Source organism: Stigmatopora argus, chromosome 10, assembly GCF_051989625.1.
Source record: "Stigmatopora argus isolate UIUO_Sarg chromosome 10, RoL_Sarg_1.0, whole genome shotgun sequence".
In the NCBI taxonomy this organism is placed as follows: domain Eukaryota; kingdom Metazoa; phylum Chordata; class Actinopteri; order Syngnathiformes; family Syngnathidae; genus Stigmatopora; species Stigmatopora argus.
Genome location: NC_135396.1, coordinates 6064873 through 6081431, shown reverse-complemented (window position 1 = coordinate 6081431; position 16559 = coordinate 6064873). Strand labels below are relative to the sequence as shown.

Genomic DNA, 16559 nt, shown 5'->3' with positions numbered 1-16559 from the left:
TGCATAGAAAGTATTGTTACGCGGTAAATAATGTTATCGGTGTGCAAGGGAATAACATGCTGTTTATGTCTTGTCTTTCCTGGAAGATTCAGGCTCTTTTTTTTTTGCAAAGCAGACTCTATGTAAACAGCTTTGATAAAGGCACATTCATCAAACACACCAAGAGGCTGTCTGGTTTCCTAGTTTGTTAAATGGACTGCCACATAAATTGTGCTTATTTTATTGACTGGGTTTCCTGTTTTTTTTGCAAAAGTCTCTGTAGAATAATAATCACAGATTTGACAAACACCCTGCTGATTTTTTGATGACAATAATATTCTGTATTTATAGACATACTTTTTGACTTTGTCCTCTAAAGAAGCTTAATTTTACTTTCAAATATCATGCAAATCAAAAGATTCCAGCCCAGTCATTTTAAATCAAAGGCCTTATTTTCTTACTTCCTACCATTTACTCCCAAAGTATCATGAAGGATTCCCCAAATAAATGTCATTCTAGTCCATGCAAATGTGGAATGAAATAAATAAAACGTAATATGTAAAATGTGACACACTCACCAACCTAGACATGCACGCAAACAATTTTCATACACTAGCTTTCTTAGGTACTTTATAAGGATTTCTACACCAATTAACTTAATGAAGTAATCAAACAAGTTATCAATCCTAAAATTGTTGTGATAATCAAATACTTTTAGTGCCTTTTTTCACTGTAAATGTGTCCTAATCCTGGATTTTATGTCCCTAAATCGTAAATATTCTCTGATTTTTGTAGTGTGGCATGGAACCAGACCGATTATTATATGATCCATCAAAAAACTGAGGCTAAATCCTCTCTTCCATCATGATGTCTTGTCCACCTTTTCTCAGTGTACCACCAAGTGGTAGCTTCCACATCAAGAAAGATCGCGTCAGTACAAGAGCAGCAGCAAGCAGATCGTAAAATTCTAGTACAGCAGCAACCTTCTGTTATATGGCACTTTCACATCTGAGATTTTGGTGGGAACAGAAAACAATCGCACAAGTAGATGAGACGATAACAGAAATGAACATAATATTCATGTCCGTCAGGATGTTCTTAAATGTTTATTTTTCTTGGTTCTTGAAATACCATCTTTCTTAGAGACAAACTCACATAAGCAAATGGACAGCCTTTAAGAGACCCATGCATAAAAGTGTGATTCACTTGAGGATGACTGTGAAAATGAAGAAACCAGGGAGTACTTATGTGGAATGTATTGTGCCTTATAAGCCCTTGAAAGGGGTGTTACTACGTATCAAGTGGCAATAAACACGGGGGAAAGCCTTACTTTACTGCTCATATGCCAATGGTTTTCTGTGAGCTTCGGAGTGACTACACATTTAGATTGTAGACAATTCAAAACCTTTTAAATCATTTGAATCTACTATTGCTAATTACATTTGTGTTGATATGATGATCCATGGCGGATTACAGTGTGTGTGCATGCTGTTTTCAAGTGGGCAGACAGTGTTGTTGTTTTATTGCACACGCATACCTCAAATACTATATACACAAATAAATATAGACTTACAAAAAACAGTTGATCACACTGCAAGATGTGCTGCCTATGGCCGGCCCAAGTCCTCAGCCATGCATTAAATACAAGCAGCACATTTTAGCCTTTTCTGAGACAGTATCATGATTCACCAAATCCAATATTTAGACTGGAACAATTTTTATGTGCTCGCCTCCTGTTGTGCTCTATTGCGGGTGATGCATGTGTTGAGATATAAGCAGCAGTACACAGGCTCTGTCTTTGAATCATCTGCAATTGCTTCTGCCCGGTGCAGTTTAGATAAGTGCTGATTTATCAAGTTGGAAATGTACGTGAATATTACTGTCACAGACAATATAGCTTTATTACAGTTGCTCATGTCTAAAGTTGAGTTCATGCGTGACATTTGGATAGTCATGAAATTATATCATGAGGAATGCGACTCCAAAAGATGGTTTCAGCCAATTATCCTTAGCCAGCTCTCCGTAGTAAGACTGTGATAAATTTTGTGTTTGAAACAATGGAGGCCATATATTAAAACAAATATTTAAGAGTCAGTCAAGGAGTGTTTAGTATCTATCTGCCATAAACATATTTGTTGGAATGAGCTTTAATCAATGTGCCCGACGGAATGCTTTTTAAAAGCCTGTGTGCGTCTCTTACTCGAACTTTGTCAGATTATCTGAAAACTCATGCTTATGGTTAGAAAAATGACATTGGAAGATAATAATTTGTTAAACTGGTCGGTCTTATCCACATTCAACTGCTGTGATTTACTGCCTCCTCATGCACCCCCACAAAAAAAACAAAAAATAAATAAATTAATAAAAGAAAAAAAATGGGAAATGTTCAATGTATAGCATGAGGAAACAAAAGGTTGGCTTTTCAGAATTAAATGTTCATCACAAACTGGACCTTTCATCAAAAACTCTACTGTGCTATTATTTTTCACAATCTGACCAACACAAATATAGTAGTTACAATGCATTTTAAACAATGTTTCCTGATTGCGTTCATGTAGAATTATTTACACACATTGTCACAAAGAAATACCATTTGTGTATTGTTAAGTGCTCAGTAAAAGGTGCAATTCTTTTTTTTTAATATAAATTTACAACTGTGGCCTCTTCAAGTGTCCAATGTATAAATTATGGAAACGCAGGAGTAAATGCTAACGGTTGAATCAGTAGTTTTGTCTACACCTAAACAAGTTCAATTAAAATAAAGCAAACATTACATTGTTATCAAAAGAACATTCCATTTCTTCCAGTGTTTTGTTTGGAGTAAAATCCCCACTTGTCCATTACATTTCGTTGTTATTTTTATTTTTTTTGATGAAATTTGTTCAGGCGTAAGGTTTTTCTAAAACTTGACTTGGTTGAAATTGTGCTGTCTTTTATTTAGGTCGCCAAGGGTGAAACACCCACTCTGTCTAGCCAGATGTCCTTGATGATGTCTCCTTCATACACCTCATAAATAAAATCCACTTCCTGCCAATCTGTGCTTTGATATAATACATTTGATACGGCTTTGTTCATTTCCACAAAAACGTCACATATCTTGGACCTCAAAAGGCCATCTTCAGCAATGCATGTTGAGGAATCCAAAGTCAAATCTGTGAAAGAAAAACACAAAACCATAGGAGCTTTTTATTACCAAAGAACTAAACATGGGTAATATTTTTTAAGTGTGTTTTTTCTACAACTATTTTCTTATACATTATTTTCCTATAGTACTTGTCAATAAATTTCAAATTTGTAAATGAGCTGGAGGTTATCCCTGCTGCCGTGGGATGATAGACACTCGAGACTGGCTGGAATCTAACCCAGCTGCTTTCGGGCGAAAAGCAGGTTACACCCTAGACTGGTCGCTAGTCAGTCGTAGGGCACACAGAGGGACAAACAACCATCTGCACCCTCAATCATACCACCATTAGCGGGAATCGAGCCCGCACCTACCCGCACCGATGTCAGGCGAGTGAACCTCTACAACACGAGGCGGTGAATAAAATCATTTTACTAAAACGTGGCTATATTCTGAAATAATATTGCAATTTTGTGAGGTTATTATTGATTTTTTTTGTGTGGCAGCCATAGCTGCAGTAAAAATTTTATAGCCACAAAATAGTTAAGGGTTGGACTGATTCAGATGCACAGACTGCCACTGCTATAGACATTTTCCAGTTCCTTGTTATAGTCTCACTTACCAGAGGCTAGAGGAGGAATGGTTAAATCTCCACATTTGGGTCTGTGAATCCCTTTTTCCCTTCATTCACGAGGACGGGTTTCTCTGCTCTCGTGTGCCAAACAAGTATCTGATGATGAACAATAAAAATCGGCAAAAGCAACATGAGTAATATATATTCATTTAATTTTCACTTTCTTTCAACACTAAACACCAAATCGCTGTGTTGTTTGGGTTAAAAAATACTTCTAGCAGAAACACACAGTTCCATTGACTAGGTGAACAAATATGGTGAGCACTGATTAGTGTCAGCTAACAGAAATCTCGTGTAAACCACTGGTAATTTGACAGCAAGAGAATTTTTTGCAGAATGAGTCTTTTAAGCATGAAAAATTAGACAATATTCCCTTTATGGCATAAGGACATAATGATTCATTCCGTTGTGTTGATTTGTCAGGTTACAACAATGAAGTGAGAGAGTTTTCTTGCTTCCCGTGTCGGTGCTGTGGTACAATCTGTCATAAAGCGTGCAAATTTTAATGTCACGTCACATTAAATACATTAAAATCTTTTTTTTTCAGCTGGTTTCGTGTTCTGCTCTTATTTCCATTACTCTTTATAAAGAGACTGGCTTTGGGAATAATATTATTCCCATCTATCAGGCAGCACACTTTTCACTCATTCTTTGTTGTTATGCCTCGTTGCTTGAAGACTCATTCTTCTAAATTTTCTCTCTCAAATTACTGGCAGTTTACATCGGAAATCTGTGAGCAGTCGCCTTATTTGTGCAGCTAGTCAATAGATGGGAGTGGATAGGGACAGTCACAGGATTGTCACACAGAATTGATAAACACAACAATAGAGGGGTATGATCACTCTTCAAGTACTTTTGTCCAAAAACTAAACATCTAGAAAGGAAACATAAAATTAAAAGTGGAATGTAATAGTTGGTCTTTTAATAATTGTTATCATACTGCAACTTTTGAGAGGCAAGCATGCTTAGTATAAAAAAACTGTGACCTCGTTCCTGTCATCTTACTGCAGCTTTACTGAATTATGTATAGAGGGTTTTAACACAATGAACAGCCTTACTTGATCTTCATCTCCCATGTCTAAATTCACCCCTTGTTTCAGTACTCCTCATCAGTAATCTGTACAGTGGCCTGACCTTACTATTTCCTCCAGCCAGTGTACTGCTCTCTCAGCCATTCCCTGATTTATATCGGTCTTTCATTTACCTCTCTGGATAGCTAATGGAGATCAAGACCAAGCTGGATAGCAGCATTTGTTTTTCTGTTTCCATGTGCTTGCTGTATTGATGCTGGCAAGCTATAGCACTTTGTCTGACTGGAGAAAGCTTTAGTGGATCTGCTGACGGACCATGAGATAGAATGGTGCATGGTTTGCTCGTCCATGTAAACTATTTAATAACAGACCATGCTCACACTCGTGCGTGTGTGTGTGTGTGTGTGTTTGGTAACATAATGAAATATAATAATTATAGTTATTAGTATATTATTATGTAAAGGCAGTTTACTATATTATAATAAAAGTATAAATAAGATGAATACTTCATTTATCATTCGGTAATTACCTTTATAAAGGGAATTTTTGATTATATTTGTATGTGGTGGAAATAGATGTGTTACTTGAACACTTCATATTCATTTCCACACATTGTCTCTCTTTAACAATTCTGATTCAATCGTGTGTGTCTTCCCTAACCACTAGCTGCTCAGAACCTGTAAAAGTATATTACAAACCATTAAAATAACATTGAATTACCTTAGTGCAATTGGCTGCTTTGGGTTCCAGGTCGTTGAGTGTGACAAGTTCCCGCAGCAAACTACTCTCCTGGTAGCCTCCCTTCACCCCTCGAAGCTTGAAGTATGCCTGAGGCTTGAAGAGGATGAGCCTCAGGTTGATGGCAAAGCCGGCCATGTCGATAGCAAAGGGCCGATGGGGGTCGAACACCGTCTTCCAGCCGTACACTTTCCCTGCTGCATTGACCTTGGGCGACTCGTAGCGCAGGCCGCCCACAAAGGCCACGGGCCACACAGAAACTTTCTGAGTTGATCTCATCTACCAGGGAAAAGAATGAAGTGAGGGAGGTGGAATTAGTCGTGTGAAGAAATTTACATGGCAGGGAGACACTTAACATGTTGATGGAGGCTTTTTAGAGATGCGGCAATTATTCATCATGAAAGACAGTGACTATTGACCCTGCCACTGTGCTGTGTTTCTGCTGACATGTTGTCAGATGAAACCCTATCATACACATTGCTCAACAGCTGGCCCACAATGGAAACAATTAGCAGAGGTCATATTTAAAAGCAATATGTGTGAACGATGTGGTAGAGCTTAATCGGAGCTACGCTGTTAGATGTATTCTGTGACTGGCAGAGGGGATTCTTTGAGCTCGAGCACAGTCATCCTTCTTACTTTGTCACCTAATCAAGTGCACTGGCATTTTTTTTTGTATGGAAAGAAATGAAGGGACACCAAACACTTTCAGAGGCTATATATACTCTGACTCTTGGATGAAAAGATCAATGTCATTTTCACACAATGCAAGCTCCTTGCTGTTCAGGAGGGAGTCGTAACTGACAAGTCTTTTTTTCCCCATCAACGTTTTTTGGACCATTGATGTGAGAAATTGGAATACGTTTTCTGCTTATTCACACAAGGGTTGCGGGGGGTGCTGGAACCTATCTCAGCCAACCACTGGTAGCAGGCGGTGGAGACCCTGGTTGTCAGCCAACCACAGGGAACAATGAAACGGACAACCACACACAATCACACCACGACAGAGAGAGAATCGAACCCATACTGCCTGCATCGAAGTCAGGCGGAAGAACCACTCCTCCATCGGGTGGCACAAAAACATACAATATAAAATACATATGTAAGAAGAAATGAATGGGATCCCTCTCTTTGACGTCTGAAAATAATCAGATCATATGCTGGTCAGCAAACTTCATAAAAGGTATGATGGAAATGGGAGTTTCAGAAGCAACGTTATTGCATCCATAAATTTCTGCTACCAGACCTGCCTAAGGCGTCTTTTAAGAGCACGGCCTTCATGACAAACAACTATCTGATTGTTTTGGGCTTTATGGCAAGCCATTGAAATTTGCGCCAATGCTTTGAGCTCAAGTCGTGAAGAAAACTCAACTTGTTTGTAAATATGGAAACAACCAGACAAAATCCTTTGGAAAGGACACTGGATAAGTTCTCTGCTTGTGATCAAATAGCATATAGACTAAAATGTTCTTCAATGGAAACTGTTTTGTAAGTGTAATTTAAAATTATAAAATAATAAAATAATTTGGGAGGGAACAACAGAACACTTTTTAGGTGATATACAATTTTCACCATGATGAAAGTCAAAGTAAATGTGGAGCCTTTTCCCAGATAACTATGGGCAGCACACTGACAACACCCATTCACGCAAACACTCACACTCAGGGCCAATTTGTAGTGTTCAATCAGCCTACCATACATCTTTTTTGCATGTGGAAGGAAACCAAAGTACCTGGAGAAAATCCACGCAGGAATGGTATGTTGGAATATGAAAACAGGAATAGAGTGACCTGAATAGTGACAGTTTATTTTATATTTTGCTTAAAAATATTTTGTGGGTCACCACCTTCATAGCGGAGTGCTGGTCTGCAAACGGGGTGAATATACAGAATGTGTGAGTGTGTGTGGGGAGGGGGTGTCTCCATCTGTGGGGGCAATGCAGGGGTGGTCTGATTAAATGTCTGACGCAGTCCGTCCTTGAGACTCATTACATTAGTAGTAAGTAAGCGATTGCAGGAAGGGAATGGGGGGTGAAAAGTCCAGAAATGTATTTTATGTGTGCTGTATGACACACGGCAATAAAAATGTTTTTCAGGAATCCAATAAATGACACACCAGTGGAACAAAGAACACGCCAAAAAGGGGGGGGGGGGAATTACACTGTGCTCAAGCCCAAACCTCATCGAATCCTCGTAGCAACAGATTTAGTGTAGAAGATGCAGATAAATTTCAACACGGGAAGTAAACCATAGAGTATTACAAGTATTAATAGAGAGAAATACATTTTGCCCTTTTTGTGATGTTTAAGCCAACTGATAATAATGGAAGTAAATTGACATTTCTCTGCTCTGCTGCTTCATACTGAATGTGCCTAAAGCATTTACAAGCAGTTTTTCCATTAACGAGCTTACTTTATATGTATTTTTGTTCTGCAAAAGGGAAGTGGCATTCATTGCTCATGTTATAATTCCATTTTGGAGTGAATCTAATTGCCGCTGGTATTCCACTTTCAAATTGTACATGCCTTTTTGTGATGTAACTGACAGCCAATAGACCAAAGCCATGGTGGAAATGGTCTGTCCTACACTCCAGCGGTTCAAAAACTCAGAGCTTTGAAATGTAACATTCCTCTATTCAAAGCAACACTCACATAAGGTAGCAATCAAAATGTTCTTATAAATGTTTTATAAATAATTGATAATGTAACACCAAATGTGGCGCTAGTGGCACCAAGATGCTTGAACTCAATCACTTGTCCTGGAAAAGATGCTGCACCTGCAACCCGAGAAAAAGAAAATAGATGGATGGATGGATATTTTTCTTTGACAATTTACTATGGGGACATTATTGTAGATGGAACAGCATGTATGGCCAAGCCACTGACACAGCATAATTGCGCCGCCTGGTAGTGTGTGTCTACAGACACATATATACACACACGCACACACAACTTGACACACGCATTTGTGAATCTTCCACGGCAGCCTTATAGAAAAAGTCTTGTGTCAAATCATATTCTCTCCAAAAGCCCATTATTCACAACACATATGGTGCACGTTAATGACTTTAGTTACGCATTTGTGACTTGAACTACAAATTAGTGTGGACATTTGTAACTCTACTTATGTGACTCAATTTATGTTCAGTTGTGCTGTTACACCACCCTATTGGAGGTGATGGAGTGCTGAAGGACAGCGCCCTTTGACCGATTTCCAGGAAAGGTAACGACAGGCCCTGTCAATACTTGACCCTTGGCTTGCCTCTGGACCAAGACCCGAAGAACGTTGTCTAAGTTTACTCGGGTATTTTAAGATGGATAGCTCCTAGACATGCTGATTATGTAAGCAAATGTCTTATTGCCCATAAGAGGCAGCAAAATGACTGGCCTGTGTAGTATTTTGTATCGCCGTTTCCTATAAAACATCCTGACTGAGCACTGTTATGTTCTGTATAGTGACATTGATTTCCTATAAAGCACAAAAGTAACAATGAACATTTCACAACGTAATAGCGTCAATAAGGACACTTTGAGGCACTGATTTTTTGCTTCCTTATCAATGCAGCACTTGACCAGAGCAGAGTGGATGTTGGACTTTTATGTCTTTTTTGACCCTTTATTGGATATTTATGGGAAAACAGCTTAACCTTTGAATTCAAACACACTTCAGGTTGTACATTTTTTAACCTAATCAACATTTTGATGTAACATGTTGCATGTCTATTTTAAGAATGGTAAATGGCCTTTTTAGATCAATGCTGACAATTTTCATTTTTATTTAGTGTCATTTTAGCAAAGAAGAGAAAAGTTGTGTGAAGCAAGCAAGAAATAGGCACTAACCTCCTCAAATAGCTCCAAGCTGTACGTGTTATCGTCATCAGCAAAGTAGACTATTCCAGCTTGAGTGCTATTTATGTTGAATGTCTCCCTCAGCCACCTGAGTGCAAGATTCCTCTGCATGGTCCCCCGGGGGATTCTAGGATCCCTAGTATCCCCCCGCAACTTATAGTTCCTGGGCGTCTCGACATTTAGGTGAGTGTAGTTCAGCCCCGTGTCTCGGAGGAGGCGTGTCACAAGAGATGTCCTCCTTTGTGAATCCTCCACAAGGATCCAGTGCAGGTTGGGAATGTGGAGGAAGGTGTTAGCTAGCCGCGTCAGCTCGGCCTTTTGCACAGGTCGACTGTACGTGGGTGTGATGATGTGGATGGTGGGTAGAACATCAGACCAAGGTGGTGGCCGCGTGTACACATACTCGGTCCTCACCACCTCCACAATGTCTTTGTCAGAGGCGCAGTATTCCTTGGAATCTCCTGCTTGGCCACCTGTCTCTCTCCTTCCCTCAACACCGTCACCTGCATTTTTTTAAAGACGACACAGCAGGCATTAGTGCAACCTAGGAAAACCCTTTTTAGCAAATTTCAGGTGACTTAAGGCCTTTTCACACTAGTGGCAGCCCAGTGTGAAAGGGTCCCACGGTGACGTGAAATATGGCGGCAAGACACAGGATCGCCAATCTACAAGTGGATGTGAATTTTGCAGAATTTCCAGGAGTAGAATAGCAAGCTGAGTAGTATAGTGTGAGGATGGATGCATTTTTTTTTGTCATTGTGGCACACAAAGCCATGCTTTTTTCTCAGTTTAAGGAGAAAGGGGAGATTATAACAGCCGTGAAAAGAGCCCTTCTGCTTTCTGCCAGGATCTGTTTCTGTTTAATGTCATTTATGAACTACAGTTCCACCCAGATCGTTTGGAGATATAATTGAGGCTTAGCAAGAGGAGTTTTTGAATGCCCTAATTTCTAGTGTAAGTATACATCTGAAAAAACAACATGATATTCCTCCTTCATTCTTTGTGCTATTGGACGTGGTTTTTGACATCAGAGCTTGGCAACCTGAAACATAACATGTTTCTATACCATAGAAAACCACTCCTTTTGTGGCAAATTCATGCACACATTGCTGCTTAAAATGGCCACCAACCCTCACTTGCTCAGGCAACTAACTCCCCCTTACACAATGAATGATTTTGTCTGTGGTAAAGTGCACGCTGCTTCCGCTAATGTGAAAAGGCCTTTAAACCCAAAGGGGGTGAAGTGTACCTGAGAGTCGGTGTCGAACCGCAAGCCTCTCGGGAATGATAAAGATCTCTTTTACTAGGTGGTGACATGCTGCAAAAAGTGAAAGCAGGCACTGTGAGAGGATAACACAGTGGACTGATGGATAGACAGCACTAGATGAGGACAGAAAGGCAGAAAGGAGCCTTTTAATCCTCAAACATCGACCTTGGAGTTGCCGTAAGGGAAAGAAAATGTACTGGATTCTCTCCCTTTCATGTCGTGTCAACACATCCGCTCTTATCAACTGACATCCCTGCTGTGCTGCTGTCACAAATGTGTAAACCCTTTTCAGCTACTTTAAGAAGTATGGATTTCTCTGCATGGCCAATTTTGCATATTTGGACTGACAATAAAATTGTGATTTATTAGTCAATGTGTTCAACATACAAACGTCATGGTCCCGGTCCATTGTCCATGAGGCAAATACTGTAATTTGACTCCAAAAGTTACTCCTTTTATAGAAGTTGAAAATAATTTCCTACTAAGTCAAACAAATAGGGAATCAACCTTCCACTAACCAAATCAGTTCCACCTTCTGTCAGGTGGACAATTTGCACCAACTAATGAGCCACTGGTATAGGAAATGGAAAGTAGCCTGCTTATCTGTTATCGCTGGTTTTCATTCCCCTAAGTAAAACATCTGTCCCTCTTTCCTCATTGTCCCTGTCAGCAAAATTTCCACATTGTACAAACATAGGGCACCAAGTCTTTATCCACACCTGCACACAAGGCTGATGCTGACATTTTCTTTACCTTCAAGTCATTTGCAGTATGCACTTAATCTTTGTATGGTCTAATTCTGCCCTCATGGATTACAAAGTATTTTTGTTGTTTTATTACTTGATTCAGACCTTTCTCATTTAGTTGCTTGTTTTTATGTATTGTGGAATATAGTATTTTATTACTCTTTTGGTAAAACCTTTTGTCCCCTTGTTTGTCCCTTTGGCACTTTCCAGTTTTCTTTGCGACTTATTTGTTAAAGACTTTGAGCTTCTCTGTTATATGTTTAGGGACATACCTGTCACCACATCAAGGCAGTATGTGCACAGGCTTTGGGCATCTATTTGCTTGGTTCCACTTCATGGGAACAGACCAACTTCTTGAGCAGCCCATGACAGAACAGTCATGGTCTATGATCCTGAAAGGCGAACACTCAAGGAGCTTTAAGATACTCTGATCTTTCCTTTCTTTTTTTGCCAGGCTGATACCCCTTAACTAGAAATCATATTTCTCAGCAGCAGAAGCTATTTATGATTTCTTATTTCCATTATAAAATTGGATTGGGCTACTTGGGTTTTCTATTAACGCACTTTTTGTTCGTCAGTTTGTTGTGTAAATGTAACAGAGTTTGCTTTGCCAATGAACTATAACACTTCACAAAAGCATGCTTGCTGGCTTGTTAGCATTGTTTTTTTGTGCTGTCCTCAAGCCATTTTAACACAAAAGGATTAAAAAAATAGACTTTGGCCTGAAACTTTAGTCAATTCAGACATACTTGGATTATCTAAATTTATATAATGTACCTCTAAAATATTCAAGAGTATTCTTGCTTATTCATTTTGCCCTAGCTGCAAACAATCTCCGTCAAAAGTTCATTCTCAGAGCTGTTCACATTTGAGACATAAAAGAGGATTTTTGTGCAGCCCATAGATTACCACAATCTGCAGATGACCAGATGTTCACAACTATCTACCTGCAAGCATGCTGCCAAAACCTCCAACTCCTTTTTACAAGAGCTCACAAAAGCAACCCTGTGAGCAGTCAGGGTTAAATAACAGTGAGCATGATTTTATTGCTGCTCAAATAAGATAGTTCAGCGACATTTTTTCACCATATTTGCTTTGCGTCTTGTGTATAAATCCATTTTATCATAAATCGGAGACAAAGAGACATTGATATGCTGACTATCTAATATTGCTCTACTTACCCAGGCCTACACTTGGCATTTCACAATTAAGGGTTGTGGTCTCTGAGAAAAAAGGTCGGAAGGTTCATAGGGTTTGTTTTGTGTTTTTTAGGCTTCATTAAGCTAGTTGAAGGACCTATTTACAATATCTAATGTCCCCCTTAACCCCCCCCCCCCCCCCCCCCAAATGAGCCCTGTAATTGATCGTTAGTGAACGGCAGTGAATGAAATCTAATTTCTTGAAATATCATGTTTTAATGTAGGTTTTAGTGTGCCCATAAGAATGTAGATTTTAGGGATAATAGGCACCTCATCATGCACTCCAAAATGACACTTCCACAATGACTAGATAAGTGTTATTGAGCTGTGATGAAGCTGATGGTCATGGCAAAAGAGAGCCTCTAAATAAGTAGGCTTCATATCTAAACTTCAAGTACGGTGTGAAGTTAAAGGACCCACTTCAGCTTTGTTATAGCCTGCAGAGTGCGGCTGCAGTACACTGCACATACATACCCTTGTGGATGGCGAGGAGCGGAGCAATAGCACTTTGGTGCCAAACTGTGATGAGTAGAGTCCAGGGTAAAACGATCAACACAATTGCAAGAATATCTCTTCTCTTCGGCATCTCCAGGATTGGTTATTTGGCTGTGCATTACCTCTGGAGAAACAAGATACATAGCATTAGAAATCTTGGAGCATTTGAGTCTCAAGCTTTAACTAGTATGACCACATGGAAAATAAAATTAATACTACAGTTGTTAGACACTCTGCTGAATTTTAATTGCTAGGAAATAAGAAGTGCATTGAGGTGACCTTAATTAGCATTTAACGACTCAGGATTTAGCAATATAAGCACTTGAGTTTGCCCACTCTCATAAGGGATGGAATTTTAAGACGATGGAATAACAGGGGGCAATAATTGATTAATAGACTTCTGTTGGTTGGCAGGAACTAAAGCACATGGGGAAAGAGATTGCGGAGCAGCAGACGCTGATGAAAAATAAATAGTGTCTCTTTACATGTGATTGCCAACTGAAAGAAGGTCAACACCGCAGGAGGAAGCCCCGGAGAGGGAGCTTGAGCTTGCCATCATTGAGGATAATTTGACCCCTACCAAATATATTCACCAGTCAAATGACAGTAAACAAAGTCACCAGAAGGGGCCTCTGCAAAAATCCCAATTCCCAAACAATCACAAACATATACTGTACTCAAAATGATGTCCTGAATAGATCACTACAAGAGTGATTGATGTGACTGTGGGCACTTTGTCTCACTTCCAACGGAATCTTCTACAGGAGAGAGAATTTTTGAAAATTTGGGGAAGCATTCATTTCCAAAAAGTGGCTCCGCTCTAGGGCAAAACTCTTCAATTGTGAAACACTGTAAGCAAGACTCCTGTAGTCTCCTTCTCTTCTCAAGTGTCATTGAGGTCCCTGAAGATATCCCAGCTGACTTTAGGCTGGAGGAAGCTCTTTAACCTCATCAATAACATAGCCATGACTAATACATTGCAATATCACAAACAGCTCGGCAAACGACACAGGCATGCTATCTCCAACTTTTGAAAGCTCCACAGAACAACATTTAATCAAGTTCAGGTTGAACTACGAGCCAACCCACACATTATTTGTTTGAACAACTTAGTTCCACTGCCTTTTGAGGGAATCTTTTCTCTCCCGTGGAGTCACCACAATAACGCTCGAGATCATATGGCATCCATACATCTGACTATGGTACACTGTATCACCAAAAGCTATGGAATCCACTTCTCTTTTTTTACCTGTACATAGTCTTCCATTTTATATCCAGAATACAGTATGTACCGCTAAGGTTGCCAACTCCCTGGAAAAAGAAGAAAAAAATAAATAAGGGACACCTAATTGGTAGAGACGGCCTAAGCTGTCAGGTGAGCCAAAAAGTTAGTCAAACTTGAATTATTTAGGTGCATATTTGAGTAATATAAGCACATGGAAAAAACAATAATTATCAGCTATGTATTTCTAATACAAAATAAAATGGTCCTGAGCCTTTGCGTTTTTTTGTCAGTTTATAAAAAAATATTTATATACAATGTACAAATGCGTAGTTTTTAGGACAACTAAGGAATTATTCCATTATTCAAGGGACGGTTGGCAACCCTACTGCTGCGTTACTTTGTCCTATTTTAATAGCTAGAATGTATCAAACAACAAGAAAACTGAAACTCACCCACAGTCAGAACGGGATCATGGTATCACAGGTGAAACAGAGCTTGCTGGGTGAGCTACGTTGCAGCAACGTGCTCCATCATTCTTCCTCCTGTTCTTCCACCTCAGTCAGGCAAATTCTACTCTGTTGGATGAACACATAAATAGAGTCTATCAGTTCTATGCTTGCCATTCCATTAAAGGGAATGAGACATCCAAAGACATTTTTCATTGGCGAGGAAGGGCTAGAATGCAGCTAAGTAAAGTTTGTGGAGGAGGAGGGAGGGAGAGGCGAACGTTTGGCAGTAGAGAAACCCAGGTACACATACATAAACACAAAACAATCCTCTTAACCAATGGGAGGCCAGTTTCGGAGCAGGTTTAAATTTTTTAGACAGTGTTTTGTAACTTGAATTTCTTTTGTGACTGGGGACAAATTTTTTCCACTGAGACATTTTTTAACCTGAATATTTTGTATGTAGAGATGTATGTAAGTAGAGTTACCACTGTATATTAATGCTTTTTATGAGATGAATGAATTATTAGTAAAATTGTGGGATTATGCAAAATTATTTAAAGGGAAAATCATTTTCCTGCATGATTTGGCCCAATTACTGCAAATGCTACTCTTCAAGCTTGGTTTAGGCTACCCAAGAAATCGTGAATAAGCCATTAGCTGTGAGGATTGCCTGTGATTGATGGCCTGGGTCCATGCTTGGATCAGCCTGCCTCAGCAACGATAAAAGATTTAAGAGTACCAAGCCTAAGGCAGCTTTTTTTTCACACGATAACCTGAGGGAAGACTGCAGTCTGCCCTGAATTTAGTATTCTGACTAATTTATTGTGTCATTTACTCAGTCAAGGCACATTTTAAATGCAGGACCTGGTGTGGGCTTGACACAGCTTCTTATTGCGTTCCTAGCCATTGTCTGCTAGTCCGAGCAGGTTTGCAGGGTAACTGCCAGTGAGATCAGGGTTCGCTTTGACAGTTTGATAGATCTCAGCTCGGATCAGTATGTAGTCCGGTGAAAATTTCATCTTGAGCAAAGCCTTATGGAAAATGTAGGCACAGTTTCAGATTTTCTTCATTAAGGCATGAAGCAGTACAATTTAATTTGTTTCCCAATGTTCTGTGGTTCCAGTGGAAGCTTAATCATAGCTTTTGGGGGAACTGGGAAGTGGGGTAATTTGGATTGTAGGTCATGGCACATACTCATAAAAAATGCAGATAATCACAACTGTAGGATAACTATTCACTATTATTCTAGCATGTGCAAAGGTAAATTAACCACTGGAAAATATACATAACTAAAGTAAACTAAAATAAATTAAAACAATTTAATCTACAAAAGTCATATTATGACTCCTAAAGAAAATGTGGCCAAGGACATTATTGACTCAAACTGCACTATTGCCTGTCAGAAATTCAGCTCAATTGCGCATTGCAGTTTACGTATAGGTAAAAATGTAACAGGAGCCAAAATGTTGTTTACTTTTTACACCACCTGGCTAATGGCTGCAACTACTAATCAAAGTCTTCTTTAAATAAGCAACATACTCATTCATGGTCTCTCTTCTAGTGCTTTGCTATGAATTGGAAAATGTCACTGACGGTTGGCCGAGGGCATAACAATCAACATTCATCATAGGGCGGACACTTTTTTTTTTTAGAGAACGCATTAATTCACTGCATTAAAAATGATATTGAGTGTCTAGGTTTGATTCATGAGTGCGGACTCAAACACTTCCACATCAGGACATTGTTTATCTCATTAAACCATAGGTTTGAAGTCTACTGGGAACTGATTGCAACTGCGTGAGACATGTTTCACTGTGCACAGTTATTA

General features: G+C 39.4%; 1 protein-coding gene across 5 annotated transcripts in view; it reads right to left on the bottom strand.

Moving 5' to 3' along the window:
- Positions 1 to 1072: 1072 nt before the first annotated feature.
- b3gat1a (beta-1,3-glucuronyltransferase 1 (glucuronosyltransferase P) a) overlaps positions 1073 to 16559 on the bottom strand; it is a 40580-nt gene continuing 25093 nt past the window's right edge. For 2 of the 5 annotated variants that reach the window (XM_077611733.1, XM_077611734.1), the window contains 8 exons: positions 14735 to 14857; positions 14307 to 14368; positions 13037 to 13181; positions 10600 to 10668; positions 9342 to 9853; positions 5486 to 5782; positions 3723 to 3830; positions 1073 to 3131 (listed from right to left, as the gene is read on the bottom strand). In XM_077611733.1, the coding sequence (XP_077467859.1) occupies positions 3744 to 3830; positions 5486 to 5782; positions 9342 to 9853; positions 10600 to 10668; positions 13037 to 13148 (1077 nt within the window). In that variant the 5' untranslated portion in view covers positions 13149 to 13181; positions 14307 to 14368; positions 14735 to 14857 and the 3' untranslated portion in view covers positions 1073 to 3131; positions 3723 to 3743. The remainder of the gene's footprint in view (positions 3132 to 3722; positions 3831 to 5485; positions 5783 to 9341; positions 9854 to 10599; positions 10669 to 13036; positions 13182 to 14306; positions 14369 to 14734; positions 14858 to 16559) is intronic. The other 3 variants (XM_077611735.1, XM_077611736.1, XM_077611737.1) reach the window with 2 other exon arrangements.